The sequence below is a fragment of the Oncorhynchus nerka genome, linkage group LG5, assembly GCF_034236695.1.
Source record: "Oncorhynchus nerka isolate Pitt River linkage group LG5, Oner_Uvic_2.0, whole genome shotgun sequence".
Classification (NCBI taxonomy): Eukaryota; Metazoa; Chordata; class Actinopteri; order Salmoniformes; family Salmonidae; genus Oncorhynchus; species Oncorhynchus nerka.
Window position 1 is genome coordinate 66,053,587 of NC_088400.1, and position 20,229 is coordinate 66,073,815.

General features: G+C 45.0%; 1 protein-coding gene and 1 pseudogene across 2 annotated transcripts; both read right to left on the minus strand.

Moving 5' to 3' along the window:
* LOC115129994 (fibroblast growth factor 14-like) overlaps positions 1–3,581 on the minus strand; it is a 98,280-nt pseudogene extending 94,699 nt beyond the window's left edge.
* A 4,822-nt stretch (positions 3,582–8,403) lies between these two features.
* LOC115130000 (F-box only protein 36-like) lies at positions 8,404–19,191 on the minus strand. 2 transcript variants are annotated; one of them, XM_029660795.2, is made up of 4 exons: positions 19,010–19,191; positions 9,780–9,888; positions 9,286–9,458; positions 8,404–9,116 (listed from the first exon to the last, which is right to left on the minus strand). In XM_029660795.2, exons 1-4 carry the CDS (start codon positions 19,145–19,147, stop codon positions 8,928–8,930), a joined length of 609 nt encoding a protein of 202 aa, XP_029516655.1. In that variant the 5' UTR covers positions 19,148–19,191; the 3' UTR covers positions 8,404–8,927. The 2 variants fall into 2 exon arrangements, with proteins under 2 accessions (XP_029516655.1, XP_029516657.1); XM_029660797.2 differs by lacking the exon at positions 19,010–19,191 and adding an exon at positions 10,069–10,668.
* Positions 19,192–20,229: the final 1,038 nt, after the last annotated feature.

A 20,229-nucleotide genomic window follows, 5' to 3' on the forward strand; every position in this document is an offset into this window, starting at 1 on the left:
TGGTCCCATGATGTTTATACTTGTGTACTATTGTTTGTACAGATGAACGTGGTACCTTCAGGCATTTGGATATTGCTCCCAAGTATGAGTCAGACTTGTGGAGGGCTACAATTGTGTAGACCTATTAAAAATAAAGGTGTATGCATGGTTCTTTATAGATCTCTAATAGGTTCTGTACAGTACGGTTCATAATAATGCCTGGAATGGAGTGAATGGAATGGTATCAAACACATGGAACAATATGTTTGATGTGTTTGATAGCATTCCATTAATTCCATTCAAGCCATTACAATAAGCCCATCCTCCCAAATCAAGATGCCACCAGCCGCCTGTGAATTCAGTGGTGGATTTCCCAGTGTGCCTTGCCTTCGAGCGAATTGTAGTGTTTACCACCCATGACTTGTTAGTGACAGAAAAAGGGTTGTTGCATTCATTCATTTTCAATCCTGTGGCCTTCACCAAGTAGAGATACTAAGTGAATATGTTATCTTTAAAATGTTATTATTTTAAACAATACATATGACATAATGCCTTTTTTTGAGGGCCTAGTTTTACCCTAATACAGTGTCCTGAAACTCAGGGTTTACACGTCATTTTATGCTGTTTTGCACCAGCAAATGTCATTCTTATTGGAATCCATTAAAAGTGGGGATATCCAACATTTGCAATGTTTATTCACCCACAACGTGCATTCAGAATGACTGCTAGGGTCGGGAAGACTAATATGTCAGACTACCTTAAGCATCTAAACTGGAACAGCCATTTCAGTCCAAATAACAAATTAAATTAGTTTATAAAAATGTATGCTATTTATATTTGAGTAGCATAAGATTAAATAATCAATCAATGTACATGCAGAAAATATGGATATTTAGTATTTTATAAGGATCCCAATGAGCTAGTGCTAAAGCAACAGCTACTTTTCCTGGGGTCCACATATTGAAACAAAAATCTACCAGCAATAGAGAATGCTGGGAAATATGATAATGATGGGCACGATTTTGTTACAACTCTGGTTATTAACACAAACAATGTGATTATTTTCCAACTCTTCCCGTGTTAACTCTTCCAGTGTTAATTTAACTCCCGAATCAACACTAGAAATGTTACACTGAAAAATGAACACTAGCCAATTTGCTGTGTGCTATGAAAGGGACACATCTGGAGGCTTCTGTACATTTCAAGAACCTTTTAGAATTCTGAAGAACTGTAGATGCCACATCAAGAAACCCCACTTAACTCAAAGGCTATTTATCAGTCAAGAGTTCTCCAAGGAACCTTAAAGGCATAGTTCGTGATTTTGGCAATGAATCCCTTTATCTCTTTCAACAGAGTCAAATGAACTCATGGATACAATTTTGATGTATATGCATCCAGTATGAAGGAAGTTAGAGGCAGTTTCATGAGCCAACGCTAACTAGCGTTAGTGCAATACTGGAAGTCTATGAGAACAGCTAGAATAACAAATTTCGCTATTGCTAGTTAGCAACTTCTTTCACACTGCAGCACAGACATAAAAATGGCCTCCACGAGTTAATCTGACTCTGGGGAAGTAGATAAAGGGCTTCACTGCCAAATCTCGAACTGTCCCTTTAAGAGCTGGGGAAGACCTATTTAAGAACCTTATTTTTTTCAGTGTAGGCCTACTAGAAAAATAACCTATTTGGGGAAGTGAGAAAAGACGTGGTAGGCCTTGTGTAATTCAAAGTTGGCCTAAATGTTCCATTGGTGCAGCATATGTCGCATTGCTTTGCATGAGATGCTATAGGCCTTTGTGTTGGAATATCTGATGATGTTATTTATAGATCAAAATACAAAAAATGCTGTGTATATCTCAGCGGGTCTTTACAGTCATGGCAACGTATCTAGGTGAGCTGCATCAACAGCCTTGATCTCCAATTCGTATGCAGCCTTGGTGAATTCTTAATATCGACGTAAAGGGGAAACATTGCGTTTAGGTTTAGGGCCGCAGAGTGTTTGACTGGGCCAGTACTGAGCTGAGCCCGTGGAAGTGTTGCAGAAGTGAGCATTACTGCAGTGATACAAACCCGAACAAACCCGAGTGAGAACAGCGGCAGCCACAGCACAGCGAAAAGACGCAGCCTCGATACAGTCTGCAGCTAAATAGAATTGGCATAACAGGCCCTACAATCACCCGAAAAAAGTTCCGCTAGAGCTGAAATCTATGTGTTGCTGTGTCGTTGCGTTTGAGGGATTTGTTTCTGTGTGTTGGCTTTTTTCCTGCTGCGCTTCTGGCACGCGCGCGCTCAACGCACACACACACACACACACACACACACACACACACACACACACACACACACACACACACACACACACACACACCAACACCAACAGCAGCAGTGAGGTCTGCGCAAATAAGTTATTCACCCCCTCCTCTCCCCCTGCGCTCACTTGGTGCACAATTGCGATTGCAGCCACAACACACCAGCAACCACAAGCGTGCGCCTAACAGTGCAGTAACGGGGGAGAAATACACACACACACACACACGCACGCACGCACGCACGCACGCACGCGCGCACACACACACACACACACACACACACACACACACACACACACACACAGGGGGTCACTCTCTCAGTCTCTCACTCACCAGTTGGGTTCTTGGTTTTCTTGAGACTCTTGCCACAAAGACACTGCAGCATATGCGATCCTTTGCTGTAAATGTTCCAAAGAAACCTCATCGATTTGGTCGAGGAGCTCCAGCAGCCTAGACACCCTCATGGGGACTCGCTCCCCCCGCTTTCATAACAGCCAGGTCCCGTTGGGCTTAGCTCTGCGACTCGGCCCAACCAGCTGGACCATAGAACAGAACAGGTGAATCCCAGGGTCCTTCGCGTTGGCGCTTAGCTGAAGAAACGCTTCGTTATACCTCAGAATGGAGGCGAATGCTGCAGTTTCCTCCACTTGCTCCTGCTCCTTAACGGTATCGCTGTTGCGGGTACTGCTGCTGCCGCCTGGCCGGCGCGTCAGAAGCCCAAATAGACTCTTTAGATCGCATCTGCCGCACAGGGGGAGCGGTGCGGCAGACAGACATGCGGAGCTAGCGTGTAGTCGGCGAAACGCAGGGGATTTCTGGACAAAAAACCATTGCATATTAGTTCGTACGTTCCCGGGGTGATGGTGGATATGGGATCGGTCCGTTAGTGAACCCGTAGGGGTACCATCCCTATGCGAACACTGCAGCTGAGCTTTCTAACCAATAACGCATAGCCAAACGCTGGAGCCCCGAATCCAAATCAAGTCGCGTCGTCACGTTGGTGAAGGCTACTCGCTTTTACTGTAAATCCCAGCAGGAATCAATCCCTTCGTTCCTGCGTCTTTAAAAAAAACGTGTTTAATATTTAATAAAGCCTAGGCTTTTTAAAATGAATAATCCATGCTTCTCTGATAGAGTCCCAGTGCACTGCTGCTGCTCTCCTATCCGGGTAGTTTCTGTTTTCTCTTTCCCCCTCTTCTTTTCCTCTCTTTCTCACCTTGTTGATGAAAATAAGCTGACTATGGCCCTCCCTTCTCCCAAAAGTATAACGCATCCGGTAGGGATGTGTGTGCGTGGTCCCGTACCCCTGCGCTGGAGAGAGGCGGGCGCGAGGAGGAGGAGGGGGGGGAGAGGGAGGAGGGGATCAAGCCAAGATATCCGCTTTCCATTACGTAGACACGTGGTTTCCACATCATCACCTACGAACGAGACGCTCCCCCAGTTTTGGTAAAAGTGACTCGAGATATCGTTACTTCACCGGTCGGCTCGCTCTCTCCCGTCTTTTCCAGTCACTTCCACACCGTGATTGGAGTTCTCCATTGGGGGGAGAACATAGGCTGAAGCTCACGCAGGTGGGTGAAACGTCCAGTGCGTTGTAGAGCCACATGTCAAATAATAGAGCAACAATTATCCTGTAGTTTATTGATAAAGTGCTCTCTAGCTAGAATTCGTAATGTGTGTGTGTGTGTGTGTGTGTGTGTGTGTGTGTGTGTGTGTGTGTGTGTGTGTGTGTGTGTGTGTGTGTGTGTGTGTGTGTGTGTGTATTCCAGCAGATACATTGAAGTGCAGCGCTGCAGCATTGAGCAGCATTTTGTTGGCTATAACCGCTCTCCGTGGATCTGACCTGCTCCACCCGCATAGCACCAGCTCGACATCCGGTGCTGAAAGGACAGCGCCAGGACCAGCATCATATCAGTGGTGACGCATTCTCCCATTTTCCCTACATGTTCTGCCACATATATATAATTCGTTTAGATTCTAACTTTCGACAAGAGAGCCATATTGCCCAGCCTTGAACCCCCAAGAAAGGTTAAATAATAGCAATAGAGCGGGTGATAACTCTATTCATGCAAGGCACTACCGCTTTATTTGAACAACGTTGTTTAGTCACTTCTCAGTGTTCAAGGCCAACGCTTAGCGCTATTACACAACACATAAACAGCTCAGAACATTGCAGCAGGTGAGAAGATGTAAAATATTGCATAGGAGGTCGGCTGTGGTGTGTATTGAACCACCACAGTCAAAATTATTTTCCATTTTCTTAAAATGTGTTTCTAAATATAAAGTTATAATATACAGTGTCCTGGGAAAGTATTCACCCCCTTTGACTTTTCCCACATTTTGTTGTGTTACAGCCTTATTCTAAAATGGATTAATAAAAAATAAAACATCTACACACAATACCTCCATTGATCATCCTTGAGATGTTTTTACAACTTGATTGTAGTCCACCGCGGTAAATTCAATTGATTGGACATGATTTGGAAAGGCACACACCTGTCTATATAAGGTCCCACAGTTGACAGTGCATGTCAGAGAAAAAAACAAGCCATGAGGTCGAAGGAATTGTCCGTAGAGCTCCGAGACAGGATTGTGTCGAGGCACAGATCTGGGGAAGGGTACCAAAAAATGTCTACAGCATTGAAGGACTTCAAGAACACAGTGGTCTCCTCATTTTTAAATGGAAGAAGTTTGGAACCACCAAGGCCAAACTGAACAATCGGGGGAGAAGGGCCTTGGTCAAGGAGGTGACCAAGAACCTGATGGTCACTCTGACAGAGCTCCAGAATTACTCTGTGGAGATGGGAGTACCTTCCAGAAGGACAACCATCTCTACAACACTCCATCAATCAGGCCTTTGTGGTAGAGTGGCCAGACAGATGCCACTCCTCAGTAAAAGGCACATGACAGCCCGCTTGGAGTTTGCCAAAAGGCACCTAAAGACTCTCAGACCATGAGAAACAAGATTCTCTGGTCTGATGAAACCAAGACTAAATTATTTGGCCTGAATCTCAAGCTTCACGTGCGGAGGAAACCTGGCACTGGTGGTGGCAGCACCATGCTGTGGGGGTATTTTTCAGTTACAGGGACTGGGAGACTAGTCACGTTCGAGGGAAAGATGAACGGAGCAATGTACAGCGAGATCCTTGATGAAAACCTGCTCCAGAGTGCTCAGGACCTCAGAATGGAGCAAGGGTTTACCTTCCAACAGGACAGCGACCCTAAGCACACAGCCAAGACAACATAGGTGTGTCTTCAAGACAAGTCTCTGAATGTCCTTGAGTGGCCCAGCCAGAGCCCAGACTTGAACCCATGTCTGGAGAGACGTGAAAATAGCTGTGCAGCAACGCTCCCCATCCCACCTGACAGAGCTTGAGAGGATCTGCATAGGAGAATGGGAGAAACTCCCCAAATACAGGTGAGCCAAGCTTGTAGCGTCATACCCAAGAATACTTGAGGCTGTAATTTCTGCCAAAGGTGCTTCAACAAAGTACTGAGTAAAGGGTCTGAATACTTATGTAAATGTGATATTTCTGTATAGTTAAAAAAAATATCTTTTTTGCAAAAACGAATAGAAACCAGATTTTGCTTTTTCATTTTGGGGTATTGTGTGTAGATAAAAAACAAAACAAAGATTTAATACATTTTAGAATAAGGCTGTAACGTAACAAAATGTGGAAAAAGTCAAGAGGTCTGAATACTTTCAGAAGGCAATGTATATATATATAAATATATATAATTTTTTGAATATATATTTTTTGAATATACAATATACATGTTGACTTGTTGGATGCTTTCCCTTCCCTTTGCGGTCCAACTCATCCCAAACCATCTCAATTGGGTTGAGGTCAGGTAATTTTGGAGACCAGGTCATCTGATGCAGCACTCCGTCACTCTCCTTCTTGGTCAAATAGCCCTTACACAGCCTGGAGGTGTGTTGGGTCAATGTCCCACTAAGCGCAAACCAGATGGGATGGCGTATCACTGCAGCCATGCTGATTAAGTGTGCCTTGAATTCTAAATAAATCACAGACAGTGTCACCAGCAAAGCACCATCACACCTCCTCCTCCATGCTTCACGGTGGGAACCACACATACGGAGATCATCCGTTCACCTACTCTGAGTCTCACAAAGACACCGTGGTTGCAACCAAAAATCGCAAATTTGGACTCATCAGAACAAAGAACAGATTTCCACCGGTCTAATGTCAAGTGCTCGTGTTTCTTGGCCCAAGTAAGTCTCTTCTTCTTATTGGTGTCCTTTGGTAGTGATTTCTTTGCAGCAATTCAACCATGAAGGCCTGATTCACGTGGTCTATTCTGAGCAGTTGATGTTGAGATGTGTCTGTTGCTTGAACTCTGTGAAGCATTTATTTGGGCTGCAATTCCTGAGGCTGGTAACTCTAATGAACTTATCCTATGCAGCAGAGGTAACTCTGGGTCTTCCTTTCCTGTGGCGGTCCTCATGAGAGACAGTTTCATTACAACGCTTGATGGTTTTTGCAACTGCGCTTGAAGAAACTTTCAAAGTACTTGAGATTTTCCAGATTGACTGACCTTCATGTTTTAAAGTAATGATGGACTGTCGTTTCTCTTTGCTTATTTGAGCTGTTCTTGCTATAATATGGACTTGGTATTTTACCAAATAGGGCTATCCTCTGTATACCACCCCTACCTTGTCACAACACAACCGATTGGCTCAAAAGCATTAAGAAGGAAAGAAATTCCACAAATGAACTTTTAACAAGGCACACCTGTTAAATGAAATGCATTCCACGTGACTACCTCATGAAGCTGGTTGAGAGAATGCCAAGAGTGTGCAAAGCTGTCATCAAGGCAAAGGGCTACATTGAGGAATTTAAAATGTAAAATATATTTTGATTTGTTTAACACTTGTTTGGTTACTACATGATTCCATATGTGTTATTTCATAGTTTTGATGTCTCATTATTATTCTACCATGTAGAAAATAGTAAAAATAAAGAAAAACCCTTGAATGATTAGGTGTGTCTGTATATATATTTTATTAGTATTTATTTTTGATATTTCATAGGCTACACCCAGGCTGTAAAATCTGTGCTACTTTCTGCATTCCATTCCAAAATCATTTTTCCTTCGACTCTCCTTGCCAGAGAGAGAAGGCTTGTTTTTCACAATGAAATTCCACCCTCATCTACTTCAGTTTTCAGAATGGATTTCGGCGACCCTCTGGTGCGAAGAGAACAGTTGGAGTGTGTGAGAGAGAGCTCCTCATTCACTGATCTTTGTCACAGTACTGAATGGGCAGGCCACTCCTGGGACTATCATATGGTTGCCCTGTCAGCCACTATTAAATAGCTCTCAATGATAGACCAGGCTGGTACTGGTCCTTTCAGATACTGTCTGCTTCCTAAATGGCACACTTCTCCGTACAGAGTGCACTAGTATATGAATCCCCCCCCCCCCCATTTCCTTGGTCATTATCTCTCTACCTCTCTCTCTCTTTATTTCTCTCTCTTCTCTCAGACAACACCTTTTACTTATTTGCAAGTCTTTGAAAAGAACACATATTACATTCCAAAGTCAATTCAAAGATGGGCACATCCCCATGGTAACAGAACAACTAAACTCAACCTTGGATAACTGCGGTGATTGCTTTACTCTATACAATCATTGTGGTCCGTCAATATGCCCCAAGAGAACTGTGGTGTGGTGTGGTGTGGTGTGGTGTGTGTGTGTGTGTGTGTGTGTGTGTGTGTGTGTGTGTGTGTGTGTGTGTGTGTGTGTGTGTGTGTGTGTGTGTGTGTGTGTGTGTGTGTGTGTGTGTGTGTGTGTGTGTGTGTGTGTGTGTGTTGCATCACTCAGAGAATGTAATTTTATTACAGCTGAGTCTACACACCAGAGGGGGGTCTCTAACATGATAAAGCCGAAAGAAAGCAGAAAGCCTCTACAGTCCTATAGTCTTTAACCTCTGGTGGGTAGAGAAAACTAGAGCACTCAGATGTGCGACCAGTATATTCAATCACATGCATTGGATTAGGACTTCCAGACTGTCTGCAGTACATTGGAGAATACAAGATGGTCCTTCTATTGATGAACTACTGTCTATATGTTTGATTCATCACAGACACAATGTATAGGTGATTGTGCCGTATGTTCTTTATTCTATCATTTGAGACCAAAAACACAAACAACATTAGCGATGTATCATTATAACCATTAAAAGGTTTTGGAGTAGCAATACCTCTTCCCCTAGTTGAGCACACATGTTCTACAGCAGGCTACACCTATTAGTGAATCAAATTTATGAGGCGCTCTGATTTCTGCTTAATATCTCCACCTGCTGGCCATTCAAAACACTGACAGGCAGCTACACTACATATGTAAACTAACTCTGCCATATGTGCCTAACATAACTATTTTCCAGGTCATGGAAATGTAATAGATGATAATAAAATATCTTGAAAGTGTTTGAGAGACACACACACAGACAGACAGACAGACAGACAGACAGACAGACAGACAGACAGAGAGACAGACAGACAGACAGACAGACTTTGCTCCTCTGTCCCTCTCACATGTAATTCTGGTGAAATCTGCCTGATCGTGCAATAGCTGAAGTAAAACGAAACGAGAGCGCTGCGTGACCAGGCTAACTCTTTCACAGGTGCCAGACACTGTTCTTCCTCTTGCTGTGCTGCTGCTGGGCCAGACGGGAGAGCACCTGTCTTCTGTGAAACACCACCAGACGGCGCTGTAGAGTAGGGCTCACACCCTCCATAGTGACCTTACTCTTCCCGTACCTGGCCCCAGCTGTCCCCTGCGCCCAAAACCCCTCACTGCAGCATAGCTAGGGAGAAGGAGAAAGAGAGGGATGGGAGGGGGAGAGAGGGAGAAAGGAGAGGAGCAGCAGAGGGAGGGGGAGAGCTCATAAATGTTGAGCATTTTTCAGTCTGAAAAAAGTACTACTCAAAGTATTACTATAAATCATTACAATGATGTAATCATGGTTAGCCCACCTGTTGTAGCCTCTTGCAGGTCTGGGAGATATTCTTAATATCCGCCCACTCCAGGAAGGACAGGATGTTCAGGAGCAGCCAATCAGGGAGCCGGACCAGGTAGTCATAGCGATGCCAGCACAGGTTCACCACATAGTCCAGAGTGTGTGGACCAAACACTCGCCCTATGTGACCTGTGAAGGAACCCCCCCCCCCCCACACACACATTCTCATTCAATAAAATGTTATTTGAAATAGTAAGTTTATTGGCATATATTCTAAATAAATCATATGATCCTTGGAATTGGACAATACAAGCATTTGAATGTGTATTCTTGCTATGGACAATTAAAAGGATATTGTGGGAGTAGGCTCTCTCCTTCCATGTCTAGACTTGCCCACCGGGTGACAGATTGATCGTTCGGTTTTATATAAAGTAATTATTTATGGAGGGTATGCATTTGTGTGACCTAAAATAGCACTTTATCTCTCACGCACACACACACACACACTACCTTGTGCGTGGCTATCCTGTAGGAAGTCTGTGTGTGATTTCTTGTTTTCTGCAGGTTGTGGTTTCTCGTGTCGTAGAGGACAGGACACTCTCCACACCTTGAAAACCACCTACGACCAAACCAGGTCTACATGATTACAAGTTCATAGCCTAACAGCGTACAAATGTAGCCAGTTAGTTACAAAACACACTCTATTCACTTGACTGTGTAAATGACTATTCCCCATTACTGTGGCATTTAAATGGGAAGTTTTGTTCTTTATCATTTTTACATTTCATTAAAACTCTACCATGTGTCTTGCCCGGAGACTGATCCACATCTGTAGCAGAGCCCTAAAGCTGATGATATTTCCAGGGTTGCATTCCCCTCATCTGACATAGTTTATGAAACAGCTTCGAAATGCTGCACCTAAAATACATCCAGAAGTCAGTGCAATAGACTAAGCTAGGTGTTTGTACTGTTACTGTTCCTGTAGGTGTCTGTACTACACCTGTAGGTGTCGGTATTGTTCCTGTAGTTGTCTATACTGTACCTGTAGGTGTCTGTACTGTACCTGTAGGTGTCTATACTGTTCCTGTAGGTGTCTGTACTGTACCTGTAGGTGTCTGTACTGTACATGTAGGTGTCTATACTGCATTTACATTACATTTAAGTCATTTAGCAGACGCTCTTATCCAGAGCGACTTACAAATTGGTGCTTTCACCTTATGACATCCAGTGGAACAGCCACTTGTTCCTGTAGGTGTCTATACTGTTCCTGTAGGTGTCTATACGGTTCCTGTAGGTGTCTATACTGTTCCTGTAGGTGTCTGTACTATACCTGTAGGTGTCTATACTGTTCCTGTAGGTGTCTGTACTGTACCTGTAGGTGTCTATACTGTTCCTGTAGGTGTCTATACTGTTCCTGTAGGTGTCTATATACTGTTCCTGTAGGTGTCTATACTGTTCCTGTAGGTGTCTATACTGTTCCTGTAGGTGTCTATACTGTTCCTGTAGGTGTCTATACTGTTCCTGTAGGTGTCTGTACTATACCTGTAGGTGTCGGTACTGTACCTGTAGGTGTCTATACTGTACCTGTAGGTGTCTGTACTGTTCCTGTAGGTGTCTGTACTGTTCCTGTAGGTGTCTGTACTATACCTGTAGGTGTCTGTACTGTTCCTGTAGGTGTCTGTACTGTACCTGTAGGTGTCTGACCTGTACCTGTAGGTGTCTGTACTGTTCCTGTAGGTTTCTGTACTGTACCTGTAGGTGTCTGTACTGTACCTGTAGGTGTCTGTACTGTACCTGTAGGTGTCTGTACTGTACCTATAGGTGTCTGTAGTTGTCGGTACTGTCCCTGTAGGTGTCTGTACTGTTCCTGTAGGTGTCTGTACTGTACCTGTAGGTGTCGGTACTGTTCCTGTAGGTGTCTGTACTGTACCTGTAGGTGTCTGTACTATACCTGTAGGTGTCTATACTGTTCCTGTAGGTGTCTATACTGTACCTGTAGGTGTCTATACTGTTCCTGTAGGTGTCTATACTGTTCCTGTAGGTGTCTATACTGTTCCTGTAGGTGTCTATACTGTTCCTGTAGGTGTCTATACTGTTCCTGTAGGTGTCTATACTGTTCCTGTAGGTGTCTGTACTGTACCTGTAGGTGTCTGTACTATACCTGTAGGTGTCTGTACTGTACCTGTAGGTGTCTGTACTGTTCCTGTAGGTGTCTGTACTGTTCCTGTAGGTGTCTGTACTATACCTGTAGGTGTCTGTACTGTTCCTGTAGGTGTCTGTACTGTACCTGTAGGTGTCTGTACTGTACCTGTAGGTGTCTGTACTGTTCCTGTAGGTTTCTGTACTGTACCTGTAGGTGTCTGTACTGTACCTGTAGGTGTCTGTACTGTACCTATAGGTGTCTGTAGTTGTCGGTACTGTCCCTGTAGGTGTCTGTACTGTTCCTGTAGGTGTCTGTACTGTACCTGTAGGTGTCGGTACTGTACCTGTAGGTGTCGGTACTGTTCCTGTAGGTGTCTGTACTGTACCTGTAGGTGTCTATACTGTTCCTGTAGGTGTCTGTACTGTACCTGTAGGTGTCTGTACTGTACCTGTAGGTGTCTGTACTGTACCTGTAGGTCCCTGTAGTTGTCGGTACTGTCCCTGTAGGTGTCTGTACTGTACCTGTAGGTGTCTATACTGTTCCTGTAGGTGTCTGTACTGTACCTGTAGGTGTCTGTACTGTACCTGTAGGTGTCTGTACTGTTCCTGTAGGTTTCTGTACTGTACCTGTAGGTGTCTGTACTGTACCTGTAGGTGTCTGTACTGTACCTGTAGGTGTCTGTACTGTACCTGTAGGTGTCTGTAGTTGCCGGTACTGTCCCTGTAGGTGTCTGTACTGTTCCTGTAGGTGTCTGTACTGTACCTGTAGGTGTCTATACTGTTCCTGTAGGTGTCTGTACTGTACCTGTAGGTGTCTATACTGTTCCTGTAGGTGTCTATACTGTTCCTGTAGGTGTCTATACTGTTCCTGTAGGTGTCTATACTGTTCCTGTAGGTGTCTATACTGTTCCTGTAGGTGTCTATACTGTTCCTGTAGGTGTCTGTACTGTACCTGTAGGTGTCTGTACTGTACCTGTAGGTGTCTGTACTGTACCTATAGGTGTCTGTAGTTGTCGGTACTGTCCCTGTAGGTGTCTGTACTGTACCTGTAGGTGTCGGTACTGTTCCTGTAGGTGTCTGTACTGTACCTGTAGGTGTCTATACTGTTCCTGTAGGTGTCTGTACTGTACCTGTAGGTGTCTGTACTGTTCCTGTAGGTGTCTGTACTGTACCTGTAGGTGTCGGTACTGTTCCTGTAGGTGTCTGTACTGTACCTGTAGGTGTCTGTACTATACCTGTAGGTGTCTATACTGTTCCTGTAGGTGTCTATACTGTACCTGTAGGTGTCTATACTGTTCCTGTAGGTGTCTATACTGTTCCTGTAGGTGTCTATACTGTTCCTGTAGGTGTCTATACTGTTCCTGTAGGTGTCTATACTGTTCCTGTAGGTGTCTGTACTGTACCTGTAGGTGTCTGTACTATACCTGTAGGTGTCTGTACTGTACCTGTAGGTGTCTGTACTGTTCCTGTAGGTGTCTGTACTGTTCCTGTAGGTGTCTGTACTATACCTGTAGGTGTCTGTACTGTTCCTGTAGGTGTCTGTACTGTACCTGTAGGTGTCTGTACTGTACCTGTAGGTGTCTGTACTGTTCCTGTAGGTTTCTGTACTGTACCTGTAGGTGTCTGTACTGTACCTGTAGGTGTCTGTACTGTACCTATAGGTGTCTGTAGTTGTCGGTACTGTCCCTGTAGGTGTCTGTACTGTACCTGTAGGTGTCGGTACTGTTCCTGTAGGTGTCTGTACTGTACCTGTAGGTGTCTATACTGTTCCTGTAGGTGTCTGTACTGTACCTGTAGGTGTCTGTACTGTACCTGTAGGTGTCTGTACTGTACCTGTAGGTGTCTGTACTGTACCTGTAGGTGTCTGTACTGTACCTGTAGGTGTCTGTACTGTACCTGTTGTCTGTAGTTGTACTGTCCCTGTAGGTGTCTGTACTGTTCCTGTAGGTGTCTGTACTGTACCTGTAGGTGTCTATACTGTTCCTGTAGGTGTCTGTACTGTACCTGTAGGTGTCTATACTGTTCCTGTAGGTGTCTATACTGTTCCTGTAGGTGTCTATACTGTTCCTGTAGGTGTCTATACTGTTCCTGTAGGTGTCTATACTGTTCCTGTAGGTGTCTATACTGTTCCTGTAGGTGTCTATACTGTTCCTGTAGGTGTCTGTACTATACCTGTAGGTGTCGGTACTGTACCTGTAGGTGTCTATACTGTTCCTGTAGGTGTCTGTACTGTACCTGTAGGTGTCTGTACTATACCTGTAGGTGTCTGTACTGTACCTGTAGGTGTCTGTACTGTTCCTGTAGGTGTCTGTACTGTTCCTGTAGGTGTCTGTACTATACCTGTAGGTGTCTGTACTGTTCCTGTAGGTTTCTGTACTGTACCTGTAGGTGTCTGTACTGTACCTGTAGGTGTCTGTACTGTACCTGTAGGTGTCTGTAGTTGTCGGTACTGTCCCTGTAGGTGTCTGTACTGTTCCTGTAGGTGTCTGTACTGTACCTTTAGGTGTCGGTACTGTTCCTGTAGGTGTCTGTACTGTACCTGTAGGTGTCTATACTGTTCCTGTAGGTGTCTGTACTGTACCTGTAGGTGTCTGTACTGTACCTGTAGGTGTCTGTACTGTACCTGTAGGTCCCTGTAGTTGTCGGTACTGTCCCTGTAGGTGTCTGTACTGTACCTGTAGGTGTCTATACTGTTCCTGTAGGTGTCTGTACTGTACCTGTAGGTGTCGGTACTGTACCTGTAGGTGTCTGTACTGTACCTGTAGGTGTCTGTAGTTGTCGGTACTGTCCCTGTAGGTGTCTGTACTGTACCTGTAGGTGTCTGTACTGTTCCTGTAGGTGTCTGTACTGTTCCTGTAGGTGTCTGTACTATACCTGTAGGTGTCTGTACTGTTCCTGTAGGTTTCTGTACTGTACCTGTAGGTGTCTGTACTGTACCTGTAGGTGTCTGTACTGTACCTGTAGGTGTCTGTAGTTGTCGGTACTGTCCCTGTAGGTGTCTGTACTGTTCCTGTAGGTGTCTGTACTGTACCTTTAGGTGTCGGTACTGTTCCTGTAGGTGTCTGTACTGTACCTGTAGGTGTCTATACTGTTCCTGTAGGTGTCTGTACTGTACCTGTAGGTGTCTGTACTGTACCTGTAGGTGTCTGTAGTTGTCGGTACTGTCCCTGTAGGTGTCTGTACTGTACCTGTAGGTGTCTGTAGTTGTCGGTACTGTCCCTGTAGGTGTCTGTACTGTTCCTGTAGGTGTCTATACTGTTCCTGTAGGTGTCTGTACTGTTCCTGTAGGTGTCCATACTGTTCCTGTAGGTGTCTGTACTGTACCTGTAGGTGTCGGTACTGTTCCTGTAGGTGTCTGTACTGTTCCTGTAGGTGTCTATACTGTTCCTGTAGGTGTCTATACTGTTCCTGTAGGTGTCTGTACTATACCTGTAGGTGTCGGTACTGTACCTGTAGGTGTCTATACTGTTCCTGTAGGTGTCTGTACTGTACCTGTAGGTGTCTGTACTATACCTGTAGGTGTCTGTACTGTACCTGTAGGTGTCTGTACTGTTCCTGTAGGTGTCTGTACTGTTCCTGTAGGTGTCTGTACTATACCTGTAGGTGTCTGTACTGTTCCTGTAGGTTTCTGTACTGTACCTGTAGGTGCCTGTACTGTACCTGTAGGTGTCTGTACTGTACCTGTAGGTGTCTGTAGTTGTCGGTACTGTCCCTGTAGGTGTCTGTACTGTTCCTGTAGGTGTCTGTACTGTACCTTTAGGTGTCGGTACTGTTCCTGTAGGTGTCTGTACTGTACCTGTAGGTGTCTATACTGTTCCTGTAGGTGTCTGTACTGTACCTGTAGGTGTCTGTACTGTACCTGTAGGTGTCTGTACTGTACCTGTAGGTCCCTGTAGTTGTCGGTACTGTCCCTGTAGGTGTCTGTAATGTACCTGTAGGTGTCTATACTGTTCCTGTAGGTGTCTGTACTGTACCTGTAGGTGTCGGTACTGTACCTGTAGGTGTCTGTAGTTGTCGGTACTGTCCCTGTAGGTGTCTGTACTGTACCTGTAGGTGTCTGTACTGTTCCTGTAGGTGTCTGTACTGTTCCTGTAGGTGTCTGTACTATACCTGTAGGTGTCTGTACTGTTCCTGTAGGTTTCTGTACTGTACCTGTAGGTGTCTGTACTGTACCTGTAGGTGTCTGTACTGTACCTGTAGGTGTCTGTAGTTGTCGGTACTGTCCCTGTAGGTGTCTGTACTGTTCCTGTAGGTGTCTGTACTGTACCTTTAGGTGTCGGTACTGTTCCTGTAGGTGTCTGTACTGTACCTGTAGGTGTCTATACTGTTCCTGTAGGTGTCTGTACTGTACCTGTAGGTGTCTGTACTGTACCTGTAGGTGTCTGTACTGTACCTGTAGGTCCCTGTAGTTGTCGGTACTGTCCCTGTAGGTGTCTGTACTGTACCTGTAGGTGTCTATACTGTTCCTGTAGGTGTCTGTACTGTACCTGTAGGTGTCTGTACTGTACCTGTAGGTGTCTGTAGTTGTCGGTACTGTCCCTGTAGGTGTCTGTACTGTACCTGTAGGTGTCTGTAGTTGTCGGTACTGTCCCTGTAGGTGTCTGTACTGTTCCTGTAGGTGTCTATACTGTTCCTGTAGGTGTCTGTACTGTTCCTGTAGGTGTCCATACTGTTCCTGTAGGTGTCTGTACTGTACCTGTAGGTGTCGGTACTGTTCCTGTAGGTGTCTGTACTGTTCCTGTAGGTGTCTGTAGTGTACCTGTAGGTGTCTGTACTGTTCCTGTAGGTGTCTGTACTGTTCCTGTAGGTGTCTGTACTGTACCTGTAGGTGTCGGTACTGTACCTGTAGGTGTCTGTACTGTACCTGTAGGTGTCTGTACTGTACCTGTAGGTGTCGGTACTGTACCTGTAGGTGTCTGTACTGTACCTGTAGGTGTCTGTACTGTACCTGTAGGTGTCTGTACTGTTCCTGTAGGTGTCGGTACTGTACCTGTAGGTGTCTGTACTGTACCTGTAGGTGTCTGTAGTTGTCGGTACTGTCCCTGTAGGTGTCTGTACTGTACCTGTAGGTATCTGTAGTTGTCGGTACTGTACCTGTAGGTGTCTGTACTGTACCTGTAGGTATCCGTAGTTGTCGGTACTGTCCCTGTAGGTGTCTGTACTGTACCTGTAGGTGTCTATACTGTTCCTGTAGGTGTCTGTACTGTACCTGTAGGTGTCTGTTCTGTACCTGTAGGTGTCTGTAGTTGTCGGTGCTGTCCCTGTAGGTGTCTATACCGTTCCTGTAGGTGTCTTTACTGTACCTGTAGGTGTCTGTACTGTTCCTGTAGGTGTCTGTACTATACCTGTAGGTCCCTGTAGGTGTCTATACCGTTCCTGTAGGTGTCTGTACTGTACCTGTAGGTGTCGGTACTGTCCCTGTAGGTGTCTGTACTGTTCCTGTAGGTGTCTGTAGTTGTCGGTATTGTCCCTGTAGGTGTCTGCACTGTTCCTGTGTCTGTAGATGACTGTACCATTCTTGTATGTATCTGTACTGTTCCTGCATGTGTCTGTACTGTTCCCGCTGGTGTCTGTAGTGGTCTGTACTGTAGTTGCCTGTAGTGTTCCTGTAGGTGGCTGTACTGTACCTGTGTCTGCACTGTACCTGTATGTGTCTGTACTGTACCCGTGTCTGTAGGTTTCTGTACTGTCCTGTAGTTGTCTGTACTGTACCGGTGTCTGTACTGTTCCCGCACGTGTCTGTACTGTTCCTGTATGTGTCTGTACTTTACCTGTAGCTGTCTGTACTGTGTCTGTGGTTGTCTGTACTGCTCCTGTGGTTGTCTGTACGGTACCTGCAAGTGTCTGTACTGTTCCTGTAGTTGTCTGTACTGTACTTGTAGGTGTCTGTGCTGTACCTGTAGGTGTCTGCTGTACCTGTAGGTATCTGTGCTGTACCTGTAGGTGTTTGTACGGTACCTGCAGGTGGCTGTACTGTGCCTGCAGTTGTCTGTACTGTACCTGTAGTTGTCTGTGCTGTACCTGTGGTTGTCTGTGCTGTACCTGTACTGTGTCTGTCTGTACTATACCTGTAGGTGTCTGTGCTGCATCTGTAGTTGTCTGTGCTGTACCTGTGTCTGTGGTTGTCTGTGCTGTACCTGTAGTTGTCTGCAGTTGCCTGTACTGTGTCTGTGGTTGTCTGTACTGTACCCGTAGTTGTCTGTACCATGTCTTTAGTTGCCTGTACTGTGTCTGTGGTTGCCTGTACTGTACCTGTAGGTGTCTGTACTGTACCTGTAGGTGTCTGTGGTTGTCTATACTGTACCTGTAGTTGTCTGTAGTTGCCTGTACTGTGTCTGTGGTCGGCTGTACTGTACCTGTAGGTGTCTGTACTGTGTCTGTGGTTGGCTGTACTGTACCTGTAGGTGTCTGTGGTTGGTTGTACTGTACCTGTAGGTATCTGTACTAGAGGTCGGCTGATTAATCTGAATGGCCGATTAATTAGGGCCGATTTCAAGTTTTCATAACAATCGGAAATCGGTATTTTTGGGTGCCTATTTGCAGATTTGTAAATCTTTTTTATACCTTTATTTAACTAGGCAAGTCAGTTAAGAACACATTCTTATTTTCAATGACGGCCTAGGAACTGCTCGTTGAGGGGCAGAACGACAGATTTTCACCTTGTCTGCTTTGGGGATACAATTGTGCAATCTTACAGTTAACTAGTCCAATGCAATAAAGACCTGCCTCTCTCTCGTTGCACTCCACAAGGAGACTGCCTGTTAACTAGTTAACTACATATGGTTGATGATATTACTAGATATTATCTGTGTCCTACGTTGCATATAATCTGACTGAGCAGCATACAAGCATCTAAGTATCTGACTGATCGGTGGTAGGCAGAAGCAGGCGTAAACATGAATTCAAACAGCTCTTTCGTGTGTTTTGCCAGCAGCTCTTCATTGTGCGTCAAGCATTGCGTTGTTTATGACTTCAAGCCTATCAACTCCCGAGATTAGGCTGGTGTAACCGAAGTGAAATGGCTAGCTAGTTAGCGCGCTTCTAGTAGTTGTTCCCCTTGTTGCTGGTTCGAGCCCAGGGAGGAGTGAGGAGAGGGACGGAAGCTATACTGTTACACTGGCAATACTAAAGTGCCTATAAGAACATCTAATAGTCAAAGGTTAATGAAATACAGAGGGACATTATTTACTTGAGGCTAAATTGATTTTATTGATGTATTATAATAAGTTAAAATATGTGTTCATTCAGTATTGTTGTAATTGTCATTATTAGAAATACATTTGTAAAAAAATTGGCCAATTAAATCGGTATCGGCGTTGAAAAATCATAATCGGTCGACCACTAATCTGTACTGTACCTGTCTGTACTGTACCTGTAGTTGTCTGTGCTGTACCCGTGTCTGTGGTTGTCTGTGCTGTACCTGTAGGTGTCTGTAGTTGCCTGTACTGTGTCTGTGGTTGTCTGTACTGCACCTGTAGTTGTCTGTACCACGTCTTTAGTTGCCTGTACTGTGTCTGTGGGTGGCTGTACTGTACCTGTAGGTGTCTGTACTGTGCCTGTGGTTGTCTGTACTGTGTCTGTGGTTGTCTGTACTGTACCTGTGTCTGGGTGACTGTGAGTTGGTGGTAATCCTTACAGGGAGGTGCAGCCTGTTGACTGATCTCATACAAACACTCTGAGAGGAGAGAAGACATGATCTCTATACTACTAACACACACAGCCTCAGAAACTTTCATATGATATTTTGTGTGCGTGTGTGAAGGTGCTGGCAGACAAGGAGGGTGTGGGAGTGGGTGTCATGTGTGCCAACACTGTTTTCAGGACCTACTGTTTGCCAGTTCAACTCTTTGCTGAGTTACGAGGTACAATAAGTACATAGCCATGGGTTTGTCTAGGATTGAGTGTGTGTGTGTGTGTGTGTGTGTGGTGTGGTTGAGGGGAAGGGTGAACGTGTGATATTACCCAGCACTCATTTCCTGACGACTCAAACTGAATTCTTCCACTGTTCTATGTTCGCTACATACTTCAATCTGAGACTGCCATCGTTGAAGTCGTTAGTGGTGACGTCAAAATGAAAGGTCATGTACAACACAAAGTTGTCAGTGATTGTATTATCTCTAACCAATCAGAGTATCAAAGCCAATGACAAATTTTCACAACACGACTTTACCCACATGTGTTCTGGCTTTGCTCCAACCCATCGGTTTCTGGGACCAATCAGAGTGTTTAGAATGTGTTTGCGTTCTAGAAATCGCCAGGGAGGTACTCAGATCCAGACTAATTGCAGAGAATAAACTTACATCCATGGGCGTGGCGTAGCATTTGGCCGCAGCAAGGAGTTTGGGTTGCCAGGCAACAGCATTCATTGTTTACAATGTCAAGGCACCGTGCTCCTTCTGTTCAACTTCTCCTAGCCAGTCTCTCAACCACAACTCTTTCTGTTCCGCCTTCCACACCTTTTTACTCTGTATCCGGGCCATTTCTACATTTTGAGGGGAAGTGAGGGGGAAATAAGAGGCTTCTAGTCATAGTGGGTGTCATATGTGTCAACACTGTTTTCAGGACCTGTTTGCCAGTTCAACTCTTTGCTGAGTTACGAGGTACATTAAATGGCCATGGGTTTGTCTAGGATTGAAAGTGTGAGTAGATGTGTGTGTGTGTATGTGTGGTTGAGGGGTAAGCTGAGAAATCTAGAGCTTAAATGTGTGATATTGCCCAGCACTCATTTACAATAATGTCAAGGCACCTTCTGTTCAACTTCTCCTAACCAGTCTCTCAACCACAACTCTTTCTGTTCCGCCTTTCACACATTCTTACT